The 21,508-nt window shown below is 42.1% G+C and overlaps 1 protein-coding gene across 3 annotated transcripts in view; it reads left to right on the forward strand.

Annotated features, from left to right (window-relative positions):
- The first annotated feature begins 3,671 nt into the window (after window positions 1-3,671).
- The window catches only part of prkcaa (protein kinase C, alpha, a), a 142,328-nt gene continuing 124,491 nt past the window's right edge, over window positions 3,672-21,508 (forward strand). For all 3 annotated transcript variants that reach the window (XM_030094649.1, XM_030094650.1, XM_030094651.1), the window contains exons 1-2: window positions 3,672-4,042; window positions 6,226-6,257. In XM_030094649.1, the coding sequence (XP_029950509.1) occupies window positions 3,876-4,042; window positions 6,226-6,257 (199 nt within the window). In that variant the 5' untranslated portion in view covers window positions 3,672-3,875. The remainder of the gene's footprint in view (window positions 4,043-6,225; window positions 6,258-21,508) is intronic.

Here is a 21,508-nt window from a genome sequence, read left to right on the forward strand (position 1 = left end):
GGAAAAGTATACCTACAAAAGGAGTTTGAATGGAAAAGAATACATCAGCTTAAACAAAGAGGCAATGATGAGTGAGATTAAAACCAATTAGGAGCAGAATTCTAAGCGCAATCAAGCTTAATATGTGAAACAGAGGCAAAGCAAGAAATTCAAAACAAAATCTCGATGCCCAGTCTTGGCTTTAGGAAAAAGAACAAACTTAAACAGAAATTCACCAGGAGGCTGCATGACTCAGATCAATTTCAGATGATTTTTCTCAGTGTAAAAAACAGATGAAACAGACAACTTAAACCCAAAAGTCGAACAAGGGTCAACAGGGTAATCAGGGTGGGACATTTGGACAAAGATGAACTAAAAACACACTGAACAGTAGTAGTGAGGAAAATACCTGAAAACACAGATGTGGAACATGAAGGTGAAACAACAGACATAACCAGGTGACTGATACAGCACTGGGCTAACATTATCAAATAAGAGAATTAGCAGCAGATTACTGCTATACATGAACATGAAACTACAGTAACACTGATATGAGCTGATAAGAAAACATTTAAAGCAAACAAGTAATATTGACCTGAACAACATGACAGAACATGAAACTGTGGGAAACATGAAGGAGGGAAACATTCAGGAAAAGAAACACAATGGGAAAACAAACCACAAGGACGGGATGTGAGGCCACCATCCACTTCCAGGACTATTTAAATGCACCTTCACATTAATTCTTGGAGCTCTACGGGGAATAAGTATCGCTGGGCTTTTGTGGAACAGCTGATTGAAGATGTCTAATGCCTTCAACAAAATTGTACTGAGAGGGTTCAGCTGAGATCTGGGGTCTGTTGCACAAAAGATTAATTCATCCAGGATCAGTGAGTGATCCAGGCACATCCAGTCCAGAACCAGAGGGTTCAGGATTAATTGGCTGCACAAACATCAAGCCAGGATAAAGCACACGGGGTCATCAAGCCAGGTGAAGCCAACCCAGGTTCAGAGCGTGCACGAGATTTCTTAAAAAGACCCCCATGACTGATCACAGAGTCACGGAATCACCACGACAACCAGATTGGCGTCCTTCTCTCCACCGGAAAAGGAAGTCCTCATGGAGGCAGATGAGGCCCTGTCGGGCGGCCGCATCACTCCCTCAGTGCCAGCACCATTCACCCCACACCCCGACACCCGTGGTCCCCGTCCCCCCCGCCCCAAACTCTCCTGTCCGGCTCCTCTCGTTTCCTCTGTCCTGCAAAGGCATCAATTAGTTTCCAACATGTGGACATTTGATCAAAAAGCTCCATGTTTTAAATTATGGAGTCAGCAGAAAAAAAAAGCGGGAAGTTCAGAGGTCACTGTATGACCCTCACCTGTCGGCTGAGTCAAGCACACTGGGTTTAGTCAGAAAAATAAATGAATGCATCCAAGTTTGATTGATGCATTAATCATAATGTATAATGTATCTGAAATGATAGAATTACTGATCAGTGGGTCTGGTTGAATGTGATAAAGATGTATACTGAGCAAAAGAGTAAAAACTGGTTTCCATTTGTGGGACTTCTGACTGAAAAAAAATTACAAGATTGAATAAATCCTGGAACTTATCCTGCTCTGGATCAGGATGACAAACAGAATAAATCTCGATGGTAATTTATGTCAAAACAAACCTCACTTTCCCACTTTTGCGCAACGGGATCAGGGATTAGTTCATCCAGGATAATCAAGATATCCCGGCTTAATCGCTGATCTTGGTTTTGTGCAACAGGTCTCTGGTCTCCTTCTGAGGGTTATCACTCTTTTTTCTGACATGAAGAAATTTGTAATTCAGGTTTTTTTCCACACGATGACGCCCCAATCCTAAATTCCTGCTGTGGGACAAGGGTCCTCCTCTTCCTCCTCCTCCTCCTCCTCCTCCCCTCTTCCTCCCTCCCACAGCAGATCCTGTTGAGTGACATCAGCTTGAGAAGAGAGGAGGAAACAGAGAGGAGCACCATCAAGTTGCACAAACACACAGAGACTGCAGCCAGGAAGTGTACTTTCAAAATAAAATATCAAACGGTGAAGCGTTTAAACAGTAAAGAAGAAGAAAGCATTTCACCCCTGGTATCTATTGAGGTTTTAGACAGAAGCAATCCCTTAAAAAATGACTGAGTATCTGAACTTGATCTTAGACTTGTTTGTAGAGTCAGGACATTTGTAAGTCGATTTATATTCTTTTTTAATTTAACCATTAGTGTATCTGCTCATAGTTGCTCAAGTGTGGCTCCAAGTGCACAACAAGCCGCAAATGTGTGACAAGACAGGTTCAGATGTAGAAAACCTGTATTGTTATATAGGTTCAAGCTTCCGATGTTTCTTGTTTTCATGTAGTTATCTAAGCAGCACTAAGATTTTGAGAGAAACTGAGATTAAAGGCTACACAGACTCAAGGAAATCTTGGCGTACCTTTCAAATTTGTTTTTATAAGACATTTTGAGGTGGACAATTTTAACAGTGAGGAAACAAATCATCCCAATTTCCTTTAAAAGTGACATACAGTCAATGAAAAGCAAATCCAGGTAATGTAGTGGTCAGTATTTTACCCCACAGCAACATGGCATGGTTTTGATGTTTTTTTTTTCTCAACATCACAATGACGATAACTGTTGACTTTGGCCTCTGGTGTCAGTACATGAATTGTGTTGGTGCTGTGATGGACAGCAACCTGTTCAAAGCGTAGATACAAACCATACCCAGAAACCATATTCAATGTAGTAAACTGATTTAGAACTCTGAAAAACAGATTCTCTCTAAGCCCATCAATTCATACATCCATGGAAAGGCCTTTCTAACGACCCCAAATGAATGGTGAATATATATGTGTGTGGTTTTCTCTCTCCGTGTTAAATCTGTGAGGAATTCTTCACCTGTTCAAGGTGTACCAAGCATTCTCTCTTGTGTATCTGGGATCAGCTCCAGCTGAACTGGATAAACCGGTCAAGAAATGTCAATATGGAAATTTATCATTTATGTGTATTAAAGATTTAATTTCTTCCTACTACTGATTTCCTTTTTCTTTCTTTCTTTCTTTTTTTTTTTTTTGTTTACAATATAAACTTATTTTGGGATATACAACCTATAGAATAAAATAACTCTTGAAGCTGTACGGTCAGTTTTAAGTAATTATTTGAAACACAATTGCTCTGGTGTGAACAGATTAACATTACATAGAATATATCATTTTCCTTTAAGGTAGAAAAAGGAAATTTTTTATGGAGTTAGATCTTTACTTGCGCAGCCCATCACCCAAAGAGCCTGACATTTACACCGCATGTGAAAAACGGCATATTTCCAAATATGTAAAATAGAATAATGGGTGGACGTTCAAAGAAACACTAAAATAAAAGCAATTTTCCAAAAATCCACATGCAAGCTGTACAGGTCTTGATTTTAATTGAATAAATAATCAAAATCCTGACAGTATTTGCATACCTTTTTTTTATATAATATTTTGCGCTCTTTTGAAAGATACAGAAGAGGATGTAATCTTACTGTGAAGGTGCAGATCGGATGCAGTGGGTTTCTGTGTGTGTATGTGTCAGTGTGTGTATGTGTGTGTGTGAGCGCGTGTCAGTAAGTGCGTGCCAGTGTGTGTGTGTGTGTGTGTGTGTGTGTGTACAGTGCTGTCAGAGCAGCGGCTCGGTGCTGTATCCACAGGCAGGGGAAGCCCTCAGACAGTCGGTCCAGAGTCTCCGGTGCAGAGCGCCTCTCCCGCCGCTGTCTCCACACCGAGAGGCTCCGATCACACCTTCACCAGGCTGCTGCATTCAGTCGTTTCTCCCCTTCTTCCTTTTTTTTTTTTTTTTTTTTGTTTTGTTAATAATTTTTAATTTCGGATTCTTGCGGGCATGGCTGATGTAAGTTTCAACGAGTCGTCCACCGCGGACGTCGCGAACAGGTTCGCTCGGAAAGGCGCTCTGAGGCAAAAGAACGTCCACGAGATCAAGAACCACAAATTCATCGCGCGCTTCTTCAAGCAGCCGACTTTCTGCAGCCACTGCACCGACTTCATCTGGTAAGGCTTTCCGTCTCCCACCTCCACTTCCACCCCCCCCGATCGCCGCCTGCCTGCCTGCCTGCTGCCGCTGCCTGTTGCATGTTGGATAACTTCAGTCGATGATGTAACTTCACACTAACTTTGTGCGGCTGGAGCTGCAGACTGGAGGAGTCTCTCAGCCTGGAGGTGTTGGATCAGGAGTCCCCAGTTTCCTGGAGGCTTCCCTTCACTTCAGGGATCCAGAGTTTTTTTGTGGCGATTCTGCCCAGTCACTCCCGTATGGGTGGAGTTATGTTGCTGCCTTCATTACTGTTAAACTGGATTTAATTATCTATTCTGAAAAGCATTAGATTAGAGAGTCAAGCATGATTTATATGTATGAATCAGGAAACAATATAATAAAATCAACTGTTTGCTTTGTATTTTAGGACTTGAAATTGCCTGAAAATCCGCAGATCTCCTCTAACTCCTTCAGCAAACAAACAAACATGCTTCTAATGGAAGCTTTTATAATCCACTTCCAGTCCTATTCCCAGATGAGCCGTGCTCTTGGACCTGGTCAAAGCCTTTTTATGAGAAGGCTTCCCTTCATGACACATATCTGAACTGTCTGAGCCTTCAATTGGACGCTTCTGGTCCTGTGAGATTTTTATAGATATTGTCTGCAATTTATTGTCAGCATGAGCTCATGTGGAAGGAGTGTTTCAACATGTGCACCCTGTGTGTGTTAGACATGAGCAACTGGTGGTGGGCCACAAGCAGCCCCCGTCCCCACACCAGCCAGTTTCTAAATAAATTACTGGCTTTCACAGGTAATGGTAGGATGACGGTGGTTTTAAGCACATTTGAACGAAGTATCAATTGAAATCAGCCTGGATGGCTCTATTATCGAGAGTATCTTGAAGCGCACATTGTTTAAAATTTAGAGATATACAGTTAGTCTGTTTCTGTGAATGAGCATCTATGATTGTCATAAATCCTTGTAGCAGATGTGCTGAAGCAGAATGTGGATCTCTGGTCCATTTCTGCAGCTCTCACACTAACTCTGTAGTATATCAGTCATGTAGAAGCACAATTTGTAGCCTTTATGTGACATTTTCTCCATCACTGCCTCACAGAGACAATCATAACTTGAAAATATGAACATTTTCAAACCTTATTTTTATCTTCGCTCTTTTGTGGTCTATTTCCCCGAACCAGTGTGAATCTGCATGGAATACGTTTTCAAAATACTGTTAAATCACTAAGTTTCCAGCGTTTGATTTGGCCTTATTGTTAGGTTACATCTTAAATGTGAGAGGAGTGAACTTGCAGACGGCTTTGGCAGAGTTACACCCACATGTACAGCACCGAACATTCCTTTACTGCTGGAAGTGGGCGTGTGCTCTCAGGGCCTCTGCTGCTACTGGCTTTTAAGCATGGGGAGTTTTACATAATGACCTGTGCCCGAGCAGGCGGCACTCCTTCCTGCAGAGCACGCGCTCGCTGTGGCCTCAGATCCGAAAAGACAAATGAGTTGTTGCTCAGTAATGAAAGTAGGTGATGATATCGACAATATTGATGTTGACAAATTATTTATTAGGCTTTTCTTTTTCCACTCAAGCCACTCGGATTGTCTCAAAGAAATCCCTCAGCCCCCGTCTCCAATCTCTGACGTTACAGTGTAGCTAAACGTTTGCATACAAAAGCAGGCGTCTTTTCAATTTCGACAGCCGAAAGCCCTGTGCCCCTCCTTATATATATCGTTATAACAACATCAGTTCACAGGAAAGATTTCAAAAAGATGTGGAAACCTGATTTAACTCATCTCAATTTCGACACAGGAGCAGCAGCCGGGTTTTGCCCTTTCAGTTGATCTTAAAAGGAGCTGGATGGAGTCGATATGGAGGCCGTTCAATAAGCAGTCACTTCGCTCCACGTAGAGCCGGAAAACATCCCTTTGTAGACATCGTTCTTTCCCCTGTGGCATTTTAACAGCAAAAAAAAAAAAACATGACAAACTCAATGCTCTGCAACGCTTTTGTTTAAGAGTGACTTGAAATATGCAACGCAACGTTGACTGGAATGAATGAACGTCTGCTTGAAAGCATGTCTGAATGAACTGAGTCACTTTGCACGTGTATATGTGTGCGCGTGTGTGTGTGTGTCGGAAACAGTGATAATAAACAACTGCTCATTCCAGCCTGCTCTTCTTTTCGCAGGGGATTTGGAAAACAAGGATTCCAGTGCCAAGGTAAGTCGAAGCAGATAAAACATCTGACTCATTCAGACGAAGCCTGTTTGTGTGTGTGTGTTCTTGTGTGTGTGTGTGTGTGTGTGTGTGTGCTTCTAACCTGTGCAGTTTGGACATTTTAATATCCCTGTCATTGTGAAGGTGGCTGATCATTAATAAATCTGCCAGCAGTCAATGTTTTGATTACGTTCAGTCAAATTTAGAGGTTCGACCATTTACATATTGATTTATTTCATGTGTCCAAACAAAGTGAGTTTAATCACAAGAATGATTAATGGCTTTAACGGACGATCGCCATTAGTTGTAAAATATGGATAACTGCAGTCATACTTGAAGTTTAATGTGGTATTGAACAGCTGATTACCATTACTTGTAAAAGAACAAAAAAGAAAAAAAAGAAAAAATCTTGCTGAAAGGAAGCGTTTTGACTCGGATGAAGCAAATGAAGGCTGCGGGGGAATAACTGTGTGAGCTGAAGACGAGAGTGGCAGGTGAAGCAATTTCACCAAAACAGTGGGAGAAAAATGACACAGAAGAGACGAGCAGTTAAGAAAAGCTTCCTTCACTTTGCCTCGGCCACGAGATCACCAACATCACTGGAGGGTGATTTGCTGTTCGCTGCCATTTTAACTCTTAAGAGTGTCTCATCTAATGTGGAAATCAGTGGGCTTGCCAAAGTGTGAGTCTGCCTGCGTGTGCTCAGGTAGCAAAGCAGATCATGTTTTTTTTTTTTTTCCAAACTTTTTTTTTATTCATTTTCACAAAAAGATACAAAATGTAACAATATGATAATACATTGTATTTTCTTGAATTTGCAAAGCAGATCATGTTTGCTCAGTTTTATGACAGAAACAACAAAGGAGAGGTGTGAACTTCAAAGGCGCTTTGCAGGATTTTCAAGTTCCGTGCAGAAATGCGTACAGAACACCTTGTGGAGTTTTGAAGTAACAGGATGCATTACTGTGAATTGCTGCAGCTTTTTTTTGTGTTGCTTGCATTGTTGAAACACTGTTGCAACCGTCACATGCTTTAGAATGATCACCTGTGAATGTAAGCCAACTTGAAGTAATGTGGTTTTCTGGTGCCTTGATTAAAAAAAAAAAGGACTGGTTTTGATGCATTTCTATATTTTATTTTAAATCCACTTCTCCGTCGTGCCCTTTTTCATCCATGTACGGACAAACAGGAAACGGACGACGGTCTGTAACGCGTCAGTCAAACACTCTGTCACGTTTATTGCACATTTTCAGCACAAATCAAACCGAACGCACAATTAGGGAAATTCCGCGAGTATATTAGCTTTTATCGTTGTCAGCTTGAACAGAAGATTGTCTTTTCATGCGGAAAATCTAAAATTAAACTGATTAGTTTATTTTCAGGCTTTTCCCTCGAGCTGATGCACCGATGGGAGAGAAAAAAAAAAAAAAAACTTCAATCTTTTTGAGACATTTTGTGCATCCTCCATCTGAAATGCACTGTTGAATCTTGTGCAATACAGTATGACAGTGGTGCTAAATAACATTTAGGTGGCTACTTTCACAGATATGTATTCTCGAATTTCACAACCAGAAATGGTGAAATGTGTGTCACCCTTAGGTCAGTGTAACTTTTTTTTCATATTTGATCTTGTGTAAACAGAAGAAAATGGGGTTTCGCTCTGATTTCAAAGCGCTGGAATATCCTGAGATAACACTGCGGTGTTTGGTGTATCAATAAAAGCCCTGCGCGGGGTTAAAGACAGTCACCGCCATGCACGGTGTTGTGATTACAGCGGTACAATAAAACTCTCCTCTTAAGGGTTTCAGTCAAGTGATCCTAATTATATCATTACTCACCCTGCTCATAAATGCTGACAGCTCATCGCACCTTGTTTGTCTACAAGTGTATCTAATGTTCACATACATTTCGGCCCGCACGTAAATCAATTCTTCCCCTTTGGGCAGGACCGCTAACAATCCGACACCCACTCCTCCATGTGATTTCCTCTCGCCGGAGTGGGATGCAGTCAGCTCTCAGGCCTTTTAGTGCTAACTCCTCCTCCTGGGTGAAACCAGGCTAAGCAGTGAGTCAGCCCGAGGTGTCGGGAGCGCTGATGGCCTCGCATGTTCGCGTAAGCCTGACATTATCGTCTTCGCGTCCGCCCCCCCTTTCTCCGCTTTCACATCGGGTTGTAATTTCCATCCCGTCTGATTGTTACTGTCACAGCTTTTGATACAGGAAATGATGAATTGAGTGATTACAGGGATGTCAGAGATACTTCAGAGGCTGCAAGCGCAGATGGCGCTCAGTAGAGTTTTTCCTGCGCTTTCAGCGTCCATTGAAAAACTGACCAGCCGTTCCTCTATCATAAATCTATGCTCTCACCTGCTAAATAAATAACGACGCTGCCTTATCAGGAAGAAGCCGACTGGTTTCTCTCTAGCTACTCAAAGCGAGAAAGGTCTCCGCTCTGTGTATCGTTTGCTTCGCCATCAAATATTAAACTTCTGTAAAGTGAAGGTTATGTCTTCCAGCAGAGCGGGCGAACCTCTCAGTCACTGCTTGAAAATGACGAATTTATGAACTGAGTGAGTGGCATTTCTATAACAGGAGTGACATTTAATTTTCAGCTCTCCAAATGTCCCCTTCTCTAAGAATAAGACACCCTGCAAACCACTAGATAATCAAGCGCAATTTCTATGGTTGTGATGAGGAATCGATCCCTAGACCTATAAACAATCTTTGTATTTTCGATCAATTGGTATAAATATAATTCAGGTTTTCAATTTTCATTTGTGAGAATCTCTTAAACCTACTTTTCCACAGTTTTAGCTTCCCAGACACAAACATCTGCAGATTTTCTTTGTACATTTCACTAATCAAACATTAAAAATTCAAATTTAAATGCTGATATTGACCTAAGTCATGTAAATTCATGGAAAGTAGGATTGTGCCTTGTCAATGGAGTAATCCATTCAGAGCGAGGCGGTTTTAGTTTGAAATTGAGCACATTTGAATTCAGGTGACAGAAATCTGCCTGACATGATGCCTGAAATCAAACGCGACAGTGAAGTTAGTGTTGTAGCAACAAACAAGTCTATCAGTAGCCGCCTTTGTAGATGGTATCTGCATTGCGAGTGATCTGTCGTCTCCTGGCTAAGTTTCTGGTGGAGTCTTGTTTCAAGGTTTTGGCCTGCTGCCGTTGTGTGTGTGTGTGTGTGTGTGTGTGTGTGTGTGTGTGTGTGTGTGTGTGTGTGTGGGGCCTATCTCAAGTCACCATTTAGATGACATTGTAATACAGCCAGGCAATTTGTTCCCATCTCACTCAGCTGATTTACCATTCAGATGTTCTTCAGCTCCACTGGAAACCTTCAGATCTGGTATGTTGGGTTAGCGTTTCTCATTTTGCTTTCATCTCCTGAAGTTTTCATTTACTGCAGGTGTTTAACGTAACATAATCCTGTTTTCCATCCTGCTTTGAATTCATCCTTCTAAATGTGCGCACAGTGAGTGTTCAGAAACGTTCTGCCCACAGGGAGCCCTCCTTAAGTGTTTGGAGATTGAATGTCTTCTTCACGCACACACACTGGGAACACTGTTGGAGTAATATTCATTCATTGTCCAGGATTGTGTTAAAATTTCAGAAAAATCTGTGACAAATTGACTTGTTAGAGGATGTGGACGGCACCTGGACGCTATTGTCCCTGCCTCTGGGCTCAAACATGAAGCCATTACTGGAGCGCACGGCTCTGATCCTACTTCAGGTTTTATTAATAACATGCTTTTGAATCCATCTAATTCCGCTAATGTTCACCATGACCCCTTCAGATGATGTGAAGCAGAAAATTATAGCTTTAATCAAAGACCTAGCTGAGATATATGCAAAAGCTCAAACAGATGCTCTTGCTGACTCCTTTGTGAAATGGCATGAAATGGAAATACTCCCACAAACATCATGAGAATTGCCGTTAAAAGCCACATTTAATAGGCTAAATATGTAAGTACATGTTAGGAATTCCAATAAGGGATTAGTTCAGAAGGAGCGGAGAGGTAGAAGACCTGTGGCAGTTTTTTAATTGGAATGAATAATGCCAATAATCATAATCTGGTGGTTCGGTTCCTCACCTTTTAGTGACGATAAATTGAAATGTACTTGCGCAAGACACTGAACAGCCCGTTTCTCACGGAGTCTGAGTGTGCGCGTGCGCGTGTGCGTGTACGTGTGTGTGTTTGAATGAATGTGCCTCCAAGTCTTAAAGCTTCTTCAGACTGCTGAGGAAGTGAAAATGCACCGTATACTGAAAGTGACGTTCCTTTACCGTTGATGTTGCGGTTGAACACGAGCAGAGATCCTCTTTGGATGACCACTTTACCACCGCAAAGCTCCAGACGTCCGGTTCAGAGGCCGGACAGCATGAAATAAGCTGAACAGAAGTTCTGCTAACCGTCTGTACCCAGACTACTGTCTGTAACGCAGTCGAGGCAGTTCATAGGTTTGTGCATGTGTGATATTTTTCTTTATAGTAACCAACCAGTTTCTTTGTTTATTATAGACAGATGGATTTCTGCTGTTCAGTCATGCTTCTAGAAGCTTAAGAGCCTTGTTGTTTTGGACAAAGTCCACCTCCCAAGGGTGAAGAGTCCATGACATCAAGTGATGGATGTGACAGAGTGCAGAGAGCAAAGCTGGCGACCCTCTGAGCTTTATTTGTGTGTATCGAGAGCATTTTTACTCCAAATAACTGAAACAACACGAATATTATTGTGTATTATTGTAAAAGCCAGTATTGAGAGCTCAAATCAAAATATACTGTAAGTGATACGTTTACCGACTGCTCCTCTTTCGTCCCTTCGATCAGTGTTAGAAGAAACAATGACAAAGGCAGATTAACAGTCCCTCCTATTGATGCACAATGGTTTCATTATTCTTGTGTCGCTTCGTTGTTTGTACAGTATCCAAATATCCTCGTTCACATCCACCTCGGTGTTTGTTTATAGCCCCTTTGAATTCCTACAGTTCTTTGTGTGTTTTTCTATTTGTCATTTGTTTGCACAGTTTTCAGCTGTTCAAACTAATATTCCCCCAGTGAATGTTTTTCTGCTTGATTTAAGTGCTCTATATGCTAAAGGTGTATTCAAACCCGTTTCAATGCTCCACCAGTCAACTGTCAGGACGAGCCACAAAGAGAAGACGGATTACGTGTGAGTCACTCATCTTAAATCCTAGGTGGGTTTTATTGGTGCCTGCTGGGCTGGTTAACAAATCCAGATTGTCCAACACGGTCGTGAAACCACGCACATTAGGAGGACGCGGCGAGCGTTCAGGGGTGTCACTTCTGTTTTCTGACAGATTGTGCCTCATACGGAAAGTGGTCGCTGCTTCCACCTCTCCGGGGGGTTACGTGACCTACGATAAACAACATCCTTCCCTCTGACACACGAAAAACCTGAAAATAGACCGTGTCCGATGAATGCCGCAGCGAATGATGCCGTTATGGTGAAATCATTAGAAAACACACGTATGCCACGCAAATAGAGCAGCAGCTGTTTCTCCTTCCTGTCTTCATGATTACAAAAATCAACTAATCTTCAAAATGCAGCATTTGTTTAAAATATAAAAGTACGGCGTGCTTAGTCTCTTGTATTACACACATTCTCTCTAAAGACTGATTGTCACAAATGTCCTCTCTCAGAAGCGAGACCCCTGTGGTCCTTGTACTCCGCTTGAACCGTCGGCTTCAGTGAGGGCTGTGAAACCACAGACCACCCTGCAGCATCGGTCGCTTTATCTCTGCTACCTTCAAGCGACGCCGACTTTGTTTGTGCCGACGCTCTCTGTTCTGAGCGGCGGCGCACTTCAGAACAAAGGCCCAGATTCATTATTAGCAGCTTTGATGCTAACAGCTGAATTTCCTGCTGCGACCGTGGAGCGTCTCTGTCCCTGTCATCTCAGTCGTTTCTACTTGTTTCTGCTCGCCCTCTCTCAGAGCTCTGCCCTCCACGGTGCCCCGGGTGTCAGGGCCCTGGGTTTGCTCATACGCAGCCCCCTCTTGTCCCTCTTTCGCTCCGCACACTCCCATATTCAGGCCTTTCATCTCGTTCTGGCGAATAGAGGAAATTTGCAGCTTTCACTCGGCGTTCCCTTCAGATGTTGCCTGGTTGTGCTCCTCCATTGAACCAGATCGGCATGGAGACACTAGAAAGACAGAGATCGATTGACGAAAAGCAGAGACGACCCATGATGGCCTGTTTATGTGTGTGTGTGTGTGTGTTTAAGAGACAGAGGGGAAGAGGGCAGAGTTCATCATAAGGCTATATTTAGAGTTGCTCCACGGTCCCTTGAAGATATACACTGCTGTGCGTCGTGTTTATGGGAGGACACTTGTTCTGTCATTTTAAACGGCCGCTGAAGGATTACATAAGGCCTTTATCTTGGGACACATGTTCTGCAGATGTTATCAATTTAGTGACTCAGCTTGAGAGGTTTTGCATGTGGATCCTGTCGGTATGCGTGGAATTCTTCCCAGCTTGTTTGTTTGCTTCTCAAATCAGTCCAGAATACCTCGTCTCGACAGTTCCTTCCAAAAAGTTCTCGGTTTGGTGTGTAACTTTGAAAACACCCTCCATCAAGCTTCAGGCTGACTGGCTCGCCATGGAAAGTTTTCAAAGTCTTCTTTACTTTCTCTACCCATCTGTTTGATGCATCTGCAAAAACACTCGCAGTGTTTTGCTGTGAATTCGACTTTAGTGGAAAGCCAAACTGTTTCTCCTCAGTGGGAGCAGCCACCCACCAGCTTCACCAGTGTTTCCTCTGCGCTTGCTCTGCAGACGCTCAGGTGCTGTTGTTCCGTTGTAAGTCACCCACACTGAGAAAGTGCTTCAGTCACTCTTCATTCTTCAAACGTGAACAACTGGATCAAATAAAGTAGCGTATATGCAAACATGTACATTCTAAATACATAAAACATCCTGTTTTTTGTTTGTAACCTTAGACATGACCTGGAGTTCTCTGTAAACACTTGATTGCGACCACAGACGGAATTACACGGTAAATTTGTTGAGACATTTTGGGTTTCCCTGAAAGCCTCTCGCCTCTCTTCCTGTGTCTCAAGAATCAATTCAGACCAGCAGCATTAAGATTAGACTAAATCCATCATGACGGCCTGCATTATTTATCACATGAATCTCCGCTATGCGTTTGAGGGAAACGACTGCGTTCACAGCATGCCTCATAGTTCAGATGTTTTTTGGCACGCTATGAAGTAATGTTTGCGTGGAGAAATGCTGCAGTCTGTCATGTTTGTCAGCTCAGACAGGCTCTGTTGGAATATGTAAATGCCGGCGCTTACAGAATGAGCATTCATGATAATTATGGCCTTCAGACTGAACCAGTGTTCAGTAAAATATGTCAATATTTGAAATGGTGGTTGGATGTTTGCCGCTCCCTTGCTGCAGGCTCTTCTTTCTCTCTTTGGCGCCTGAATCTGGATCAGATTAGACTCTGGGCTTCCATGGAGACCCGGGCCGCACATCGATGCAGAGCGTGTCCTTCAGCTTCTGCGTGGAGGGAAACGTATCCCCTGACACCTGCATGTCGCGAGATAATAGAGCCTTGTCCGGTTCCTGATTGCACGCTGACATGATGTAACCTAAATCTGTTTCACAGTTTGATAAGGAGATTTGAGTGCAGGAAGGGGACCGACTGAGCAGTCGCAGGTGGGATGACGTCCGCGCTCCTGCTGTCAGGCTTATGTCACTGGGACTCTGCGTGGTCAGGTCTCTCTGCCGCTCATTGTCAGGTGAAGCTCCATCAAAGCACTTATTAGCACATTTTGAAATTTCTGGACTTGCAACCTTCAACCTGGCTAAGATTTGACCTCACTGCCAAAACATTATTTTAAATACAATCAATAACCAGGATAAAGCATTATTTGATTGTCTGTTTTCCCATTACGTCCAAAGGTATTCAATGGTTTTATTAGCGTAAGTGTTATGATTGTGGAGCTTAAAGTGCCTTTATTTTTACTGCTCTACAAAATACAGAGCACACTCAGAGTAAACCCTTTAAACTCTGTTATTTTATGCCAAAGAGGCTCAATATAATAAAGACAGACGATTAAAAACAATGTTTCTAAAGTAATTTAAATCCTGTCTTTGTGCCATTCTCTTTCAGCTGAATTTTTGGACTTTACCAGCTACCAAATAAAAAATCTGTCTCTGTAAATGTATCTCCATGTTTATTAGTTTATCCAGAAAAATATCAATTTTACCTGCCATTATTTTAATCAAAGAATTTATTGAGTAGACTGATGTTCATGAGACCCATCTTTGTGTTGTTTTGACTAAATTATACTGACAAACACAATTTTTTTCCTCAGTAAATCAATCAAACACAAGAAGTAGAGCAGTATTCAGTGAAATACAGCTTCGCTTTAGACCAATGAGTAATGATTGCTCACATGTCTCTGGGAACTTCCTTTCATTTGTGTTTTGACTTGTCGGTCTGACATTTTGAAGATACTGAACAGTGATCTCTGGCTTCCAACAACCATCAGTTTCCACTTCGACACAGCCAGACTCCACTCGGACAAGTTCTAAATATCAGCAGTGCTCATCCCAACCCTGTGAACCAAATCACCTTACTTGATTTACCAAGTTGCATTTCCCACTTTGACAAAGCCGGGCTCCTTTTTGTAGCTCCCAAAGCACACAGTCACCTCGTGTGTCTCGTACTCAAAGTGTGAGGAAGATGGTTTTAAGGAGTGGAGATGGGTTAAGTTATACACTTTACCTCCTTCTACTCTCTCCTATTCAAAAAGAAAAAGATAAACTTCCAGATTCAGTCAACAAAGCCCTTGAAATAGCTTGATCGCATCCAAAGAACTTATAAATCATCATGTATCAAGGACAGAAGCCAGCTGGTAGACTTCTCTATTGCTTCATATTTAGCGTTTTCTAATGGAGAACAATTTACTGCATGTGGGCTTTCTAATGCATTTTTTCCCAGGCTTTCTCTTGTGAATAGATTACACTCCTACGCCCCCCCCCAAAAAATGCAGATCCTAAATCTTGAATATGAAACACAATCTTGAGTGAGCCAGAGTTTTTCGTAACGGTGTGTTTATCCGTTCTGATGCTTTGGAAAGTAATTTGTATTGACAGTATGCCCATGTAGAGTCAGGTGATAGGGACTGTCCTGCCAGCTGCTCCGTGCTGCGCTGTCTGCTCTGCGTTCGCTCGGGGGGCCTCGAGCGGAGGAAGCGTCTGGTAAGTTGCTCGTAATGAACTCAGCTTGAGAGCATGCAGATACACCAATGACGCGTCAAAGTCTCTGCTGTACAGTGAATCTCCCCGTTGGCTTGTCAGGAATGGTTATCATCTTTCCATTTGTCGTCGCTCGTATGGGGGATCGTTTCTTTTCTTTGGGAGACTTTTGGTAAAGATGTATCTCCTAACAGCCACGAAATGATACCAAAACCAAACACTGGAGTTCCCGGGTGGAGGTTTGTTTTAAATTTGTTGCAGTCAGTGAGAAAACGCTTTGGGATAGGAGTCTGAAAACGCTGCAGGCCGTGAGCTGTCTAACATAATACAGCTCAGCCACAAACCATTACGCTTTTCCATTAGGGACTGTAACTTCCTTCCTTTCTCGCTGCTGCTATTGCTATCTCTGCAGTTTGTTGGCCTTACTGAGTCCATTTTAGAGGTACAAGCTCAGAAGAAACGGAAACGACGGAATGGTAACGAGTGCATTTGCATGAATCCTAGTGTCGAGGTCCATTGTCCTTATAGAGACACAGTGTCCTTTCAGCATGAACCTATTTCTGGTTGGTAGGCTGGTTTGACCCATTAATCTGTCCTCATGATGGAATTTGTAATGTTTTTTTTAGGAATCATCCATTTAGGTGATTAAAGCCACGTCTGTGGTTTCATTGTTAAATCTACTTTGGGACTGTTAATGTTTTGAGGGACAGAATTGTATCACCGGTGTCCTAATGGGAGATTAACATGAGCTTTCAACTTGAATGAAACACTCAGGAAGCCAGTTTTTGTCTCGAGGGTTTATATATTTATTTATTTTTTTGTGAATGGGCCACCTGTTGCTCTGTCATTTGCTCGTAGGAAGTGTGCCTGCTTAGTGGGATTAACTTTTGGGCTGGATGTGAGCAACAGGGAACAATCCTTCATAGCTCTTCTCAGTTGATGGTGTAACGTCAGCAGGGTCACAAATCCCACATCTGTGTGCATGCAGAGTGGGCAGGCTGCAGAGTTCCTAAGCTGGCTTCTCTCCTTTGTCGGTTAATGCAGACCTCGAACTTCCATATAGTCATCATCCGTACACCAGGCAGTCTCAGGGTTTATTGATTTTACGTAGGTCTCACATATGGATGTGGATCCATAACTGCATTTTGAGGAGGATTTACTTTGAGTATTTATCCCGTCAAGTCCCCCAGGACGTAAAGAGACGAAGGATAGAGTCATCTGTATTCTGTGCTGTGTTCTCATACAGGGTCATGAGGCTCTGGAAGATATTCCAGCTGATTATGGGTGAAGGCAGAGCACACTCTGTCCACCACAGAGACGCTCCGCTAAAATGTAAGGGCAGTTCGGACTGACTCAGTATCCCAAAATGCTTGTTTTGGGATGATGGGAGTACATGCAAACGCTAAACTTGAATGGAAGGCTCATAACAGCCCAGTTCGCATGACAGGAATGCATTTCGACGCGAGTTAGAAACAGCTGATGTAAAGACATGTCACAGCTGTTTCCTGGTTTCACTTGATGTGTGGGTAAATGGTCTATTTAAAGCGAGCTATTGGTTACAGCGGAAAGGTTTAAACATGTACAGTACATCTGGCTGAGTTTCGACTCGTAATGTGACGCAGCAAAAGCTGATCTATTGAAAGTTCCATGAACTCTTTCCTGCTGCGTGTCCTGTGCATGAAGACATATTTTTGTCATTTTTTTTTTTGTGTTGTCGAATCGGCGTTACTCTTTTCCTAACAGGGAGCTGCTTCAACTCATGCGGAGGATGCAAACAGCATCTAATCAGTCAGGTACTCAACTGTAGTGTCTTTTGGAACATCCTGGATGATAGGTGGCTGAGAAGTGTTCCCATCTTCACATCTCTCCATCGTGGCATCCGTTTTTCCCTCTTGATTAAACAAGCTGCCATGTTTTGTTTTTTTTTTTTTCCTCATGCGGCTGCGTGAACCCCCCTCCGGTACATTACAGAGAAAAAAATTACCACATCTCCCTGAAATCACTCATGGATTACAGAATGCCGAGTAATCCTGATGGTGATAAATTTCATTGGACTCTATCGTCTCGGTCACCACGAGTAGTTACAGCCGCATGCGTGTTGCTAAGCCGACTGGCCAAATGCACCGTATGTTGTCCGTGTGCTTTTTTGCTTCAGTTTACACAAACAAATGCAGGGAATGACTGAGCGACACACAAGATTTAACGCAGAATGGTTTAACTTAAGAGTTACTTACATGCAGCTGTCTGTATTTGCTTTCTGAGAGTGCTCAGCTTAATCCATACATAGTGTGCGCTGTATAATCTGAATTTATTTGTCTTACTTGCTTTTCGATTATAGTTTCCATTTCTAGCTTATTCATCTGCCCATGCAGTTTAGAGTTCTTTTTAAGATTCTACCCCTGCTTCACTCCTTCACTCCTGCTGATGCCTCATGTCAGCTGGAGGTACCCAGGTCCAGACGGAAGCTCGGAGGGGACAGAGCTTTTTCTTTTATCGCCCCTAAGTTGTGAGCATCAGACAAGCCTCTTCACTCTCCATTTTTAAAACTAAGCTTCAGGCCTATTTATACTCCTTGCCTTTTAATTTGAGACTCTGCTCCTGTTTTGAGTGTCACCATTTTATTGTCTTCATTGTTTTTATTGTATTTTTATTGCTTCATTGCTCATACCTTTATGCTTTGTATGCCTATTTGTTCACAGCACTTTGATGCAGCAGTGTTTGTTTTATACTTGTGGTTGGAATAGATCCCAAAAACAGTATTTGATGGATATCCAAAACATGTTTTAGAATCTTTTAATTGATGTTATTTTGTGAACGCTGGGTGGTGTGATTGTTATCCTTTCTGGTTTGCATATTCTCCCTTTGCATGCATGCGCCTCCTCTGAATAATTCAGCTTCCTGCATCAAGTCGAGCCATGCCTGTCAGCTTGATTGACGACTCCGGGCTGCTCATTGGCATGGCTCTGTTTATTTGTCTCTCTGTTTGAACGGTGACGGACTGACGACCTATTCAGGCTGTAAACCACCTTTCACCCGTTGTCAGCCGTACGACATGCTCCGTCCCCCACTACTTACTGGATTACGGTGGACTGACTTGCTGAAAATGTGAGAAGCAATAGTGCTTTATATACAGTGAGTTAAACCCGACAGAGTGCATGGCATGTTTACCGTACAAACAGGCCAAACTATATAGGACATTTAATAGGAAGTTCACAGTTCACTTAAACATTTAGATATCTTTGTGGATGACAATAAATATATAGGACAGTTTAATGTATGTGTTTACATTTTGGAGCCGGAGATCACACTGTTTCTCACATTAATCTTGCTGAAAGCAAAATAACAAAAGTAAACTTGGCTCATCTCGTCATATTCGTCTTTTTGGATACAGTGAAATGGAAATTTTTTTTCAAAAGCCCCACTGAGTCTCAGTCCGGCCGGCAGACGGATAGCCTTCCCATCTGGCGGTAAACCACTTCAGACACTTTCGGTTTTGCTTTCAAGCACAAACATGGTGCATTTCAAGTGAGTTCACACAACAGTGACAAATAAAAATCCCAATTAGGCCTGTATTTTTGGAGCAGGAATCAATATTTGCCTGTAGAGAAAGGCACTTTTCCTTCCTCCGTTTCTTTCTTTCATTATAATATGAATGGGCACCTTTAAATATCATTTTATTTAAAAAAGTCCTTTGTAATTTTTTTTTTTTAAGATCTTTTTACAAGCTTTCAAAAAGTGGCACCCGATGCATCTGGGTGAAATGAGCAAAACTGCACATTTTGTTTTGAATTTTGACGAAACTGAAGATGTCCTTTTCGGCCATCGAGATGTTGCAGAAACATCTGAAATGTTTTCTGCAACAGTAATTGTGTTTACAAAAACCTAATGCTATTCATGACCTATACAAGTAATTAAACCAGAAACAGTTACTTCTATTAAACTTTGGCATTGTGTTGGCCCAGTTTTTCATGTGTGCGATGTGATGTAAATATTGTTTTCTCTTTCCGTTAATGACTGTTAAACGTGTTATTTCCAACCGGTCGGCCGTAGCTATAGGTGTTTATCTGTTTTTCCTCTCTCTTTGCACGCTTTATTCCCATCGCTCTGTGATTCAGAGGTCACATGAGCACAAAAAGCTTCTGATGATTCCGGTTAAATGAACAAATGTGGTTCTCTGGCTTTTGACCGTCATCATGGTGGGTTTAATGTTTCCTGTGGGGAACAGTTGCTCTCGAGTTATTTATATTTGGGTGTCCTGTTTTTTCATTATACTCAAACCTTTGAAAAAAAAAAAACTAAACAAACAACACAAAAAAAAAAAACAGCATTGCCACAGTGTAAAACAGCTGTGCCTACATTTCATATGGGAAACATCTGGGACAGCATCCAACAAAACATGAAGGGGTTAGTCATTTCCTTATTTGTGCTGCCTGGATAACAAATAATAAATTAAAAATGCCAGAATAGGAAGCTGCCAGGAATCAGTTATTTTAATAAAAATTCAACCAGCAATGAAAAACCTACAATTATAAAGCTATTTTTAAGCGATTCTGACTTTTAGCTCTGTTGGATTATTTGACCGAATCAATTAGATTGTGATGATGAGTAAACAGCCGATATAACGTGAGCCCCAGAGGCGACAGCAGGTTGGTGAATACTGCAAATTGTGATTTCAAAGAAAGTCTTCTGAGCAACAAGAAAGTTGCTGGCCCCAGATGAATATAATTTTTGCAATGTTCAGATGAATGCAATCTGGGTAAGTATAGATAATGTGGAAGCCAGTTTATTTCATTTTATGAACCCAGTATGTGCTGTTTTTCCACTCTCATGTTGTAATACAGGCTGTTTTCTGGGAGATTTGTGAGTTGTGCCGTCACTGTGCCGTTTGCGACTCTCTGATTTGCCAGTGTTGTAGATGTGCTAAAAGACGCTTCTGATTTTCAGTCTCTGGTTGGAGTTATTTGTGAAAATTTGATGAATGTAATTAAAAACAATAAACTGCTGCTAGATATGCTTCAGGTTTTGTGTTGAGCCTCAAAGTGAACAAATATCCAACTTCAGAAATGTTAAAAAATGATTCAACAACTAGTCCACTGTGGAAGTTTTAATTCAGAAAACATGCAAATAGGACAATATATCTTCAAAACATTGTCCCAAAACACACTTTGGCAGTTACCCTGCTGTAATTTTAGGCCTTATTTTGCACCAAATGTGCTGGATTACAAACCACTGAAATGGTTTCCAAAGAGGGAAAGAAGATAGTGGAGGCTGAAGAGCAAAGCTGGTTCGTGACAATATGGTGTCCTGCTTTAATTTTATCCTTATGCACAGGTGGGTCAAATGGAAAAGACTTTTCTCTAATGCTGATAAACCTTTGTGAACCTGTGTGGGATTCAGCGTAAAAGGGATAGACTATTTCAACTCCGGCTGACCTCTGCGGCAGATTATTGCTGAGGGAATAATGCTTGCTTGAAAAAAAAAAAAAAATGCTGTTTTTTTTTTTTTTTTTTTTTTTTTTTTTGTTCTGGGAGACACGGGTTGAACCTATTGAAAGGTGTACCTTCCAGAGGTGCACGCCGCTTTGGTTACGGATCAGAATGCTTTTAAAACTGAGAGGGTTTGGTTAATCCGTGGGGAGGTGCTTCACTGAACATTACCAAGGATTAGAGAGGGATATTACTGCCTGGATGCATTAGAGGTGTATTAGATAGCTCCATGATGGAGCGCAGACTAATGCACCAGGCTCTGAATTACAGCATAATCTGCATTTAATTGCCATGAGTTTTGTTGTGATAACGGCATTATCTAATGGAAGAGCTCTGGAAGGGTTTGGTTGAAGAACAAAAGGCAACTCGGATGGAAAGGGCAGACTCGCATTTCCAGATGTGGGCCTCTCGCTTTCCAGTGATTACGTCGGCTGGCAGACCGGTGCCGTTTACCCCCGCCCTGCTCACACAAAGATCCCATTCGGCAAAGACGGGACGTTTTTCAACAGCGAAAATGTCAAG

This window comes from Salarias fasciatus, chromosome 6 (assembly GCF_902148845.1).
Source record: "Salarias fasciatus chromosome 6, fSalaFa1.1, whole genome shotgun sequence".
Lineage (NCBI taxonomy): Eukaryota > Metazoa > Chordata > Actinopteri > Blenniiformes > Blenniidae > Salarias > Salarias fasciatus.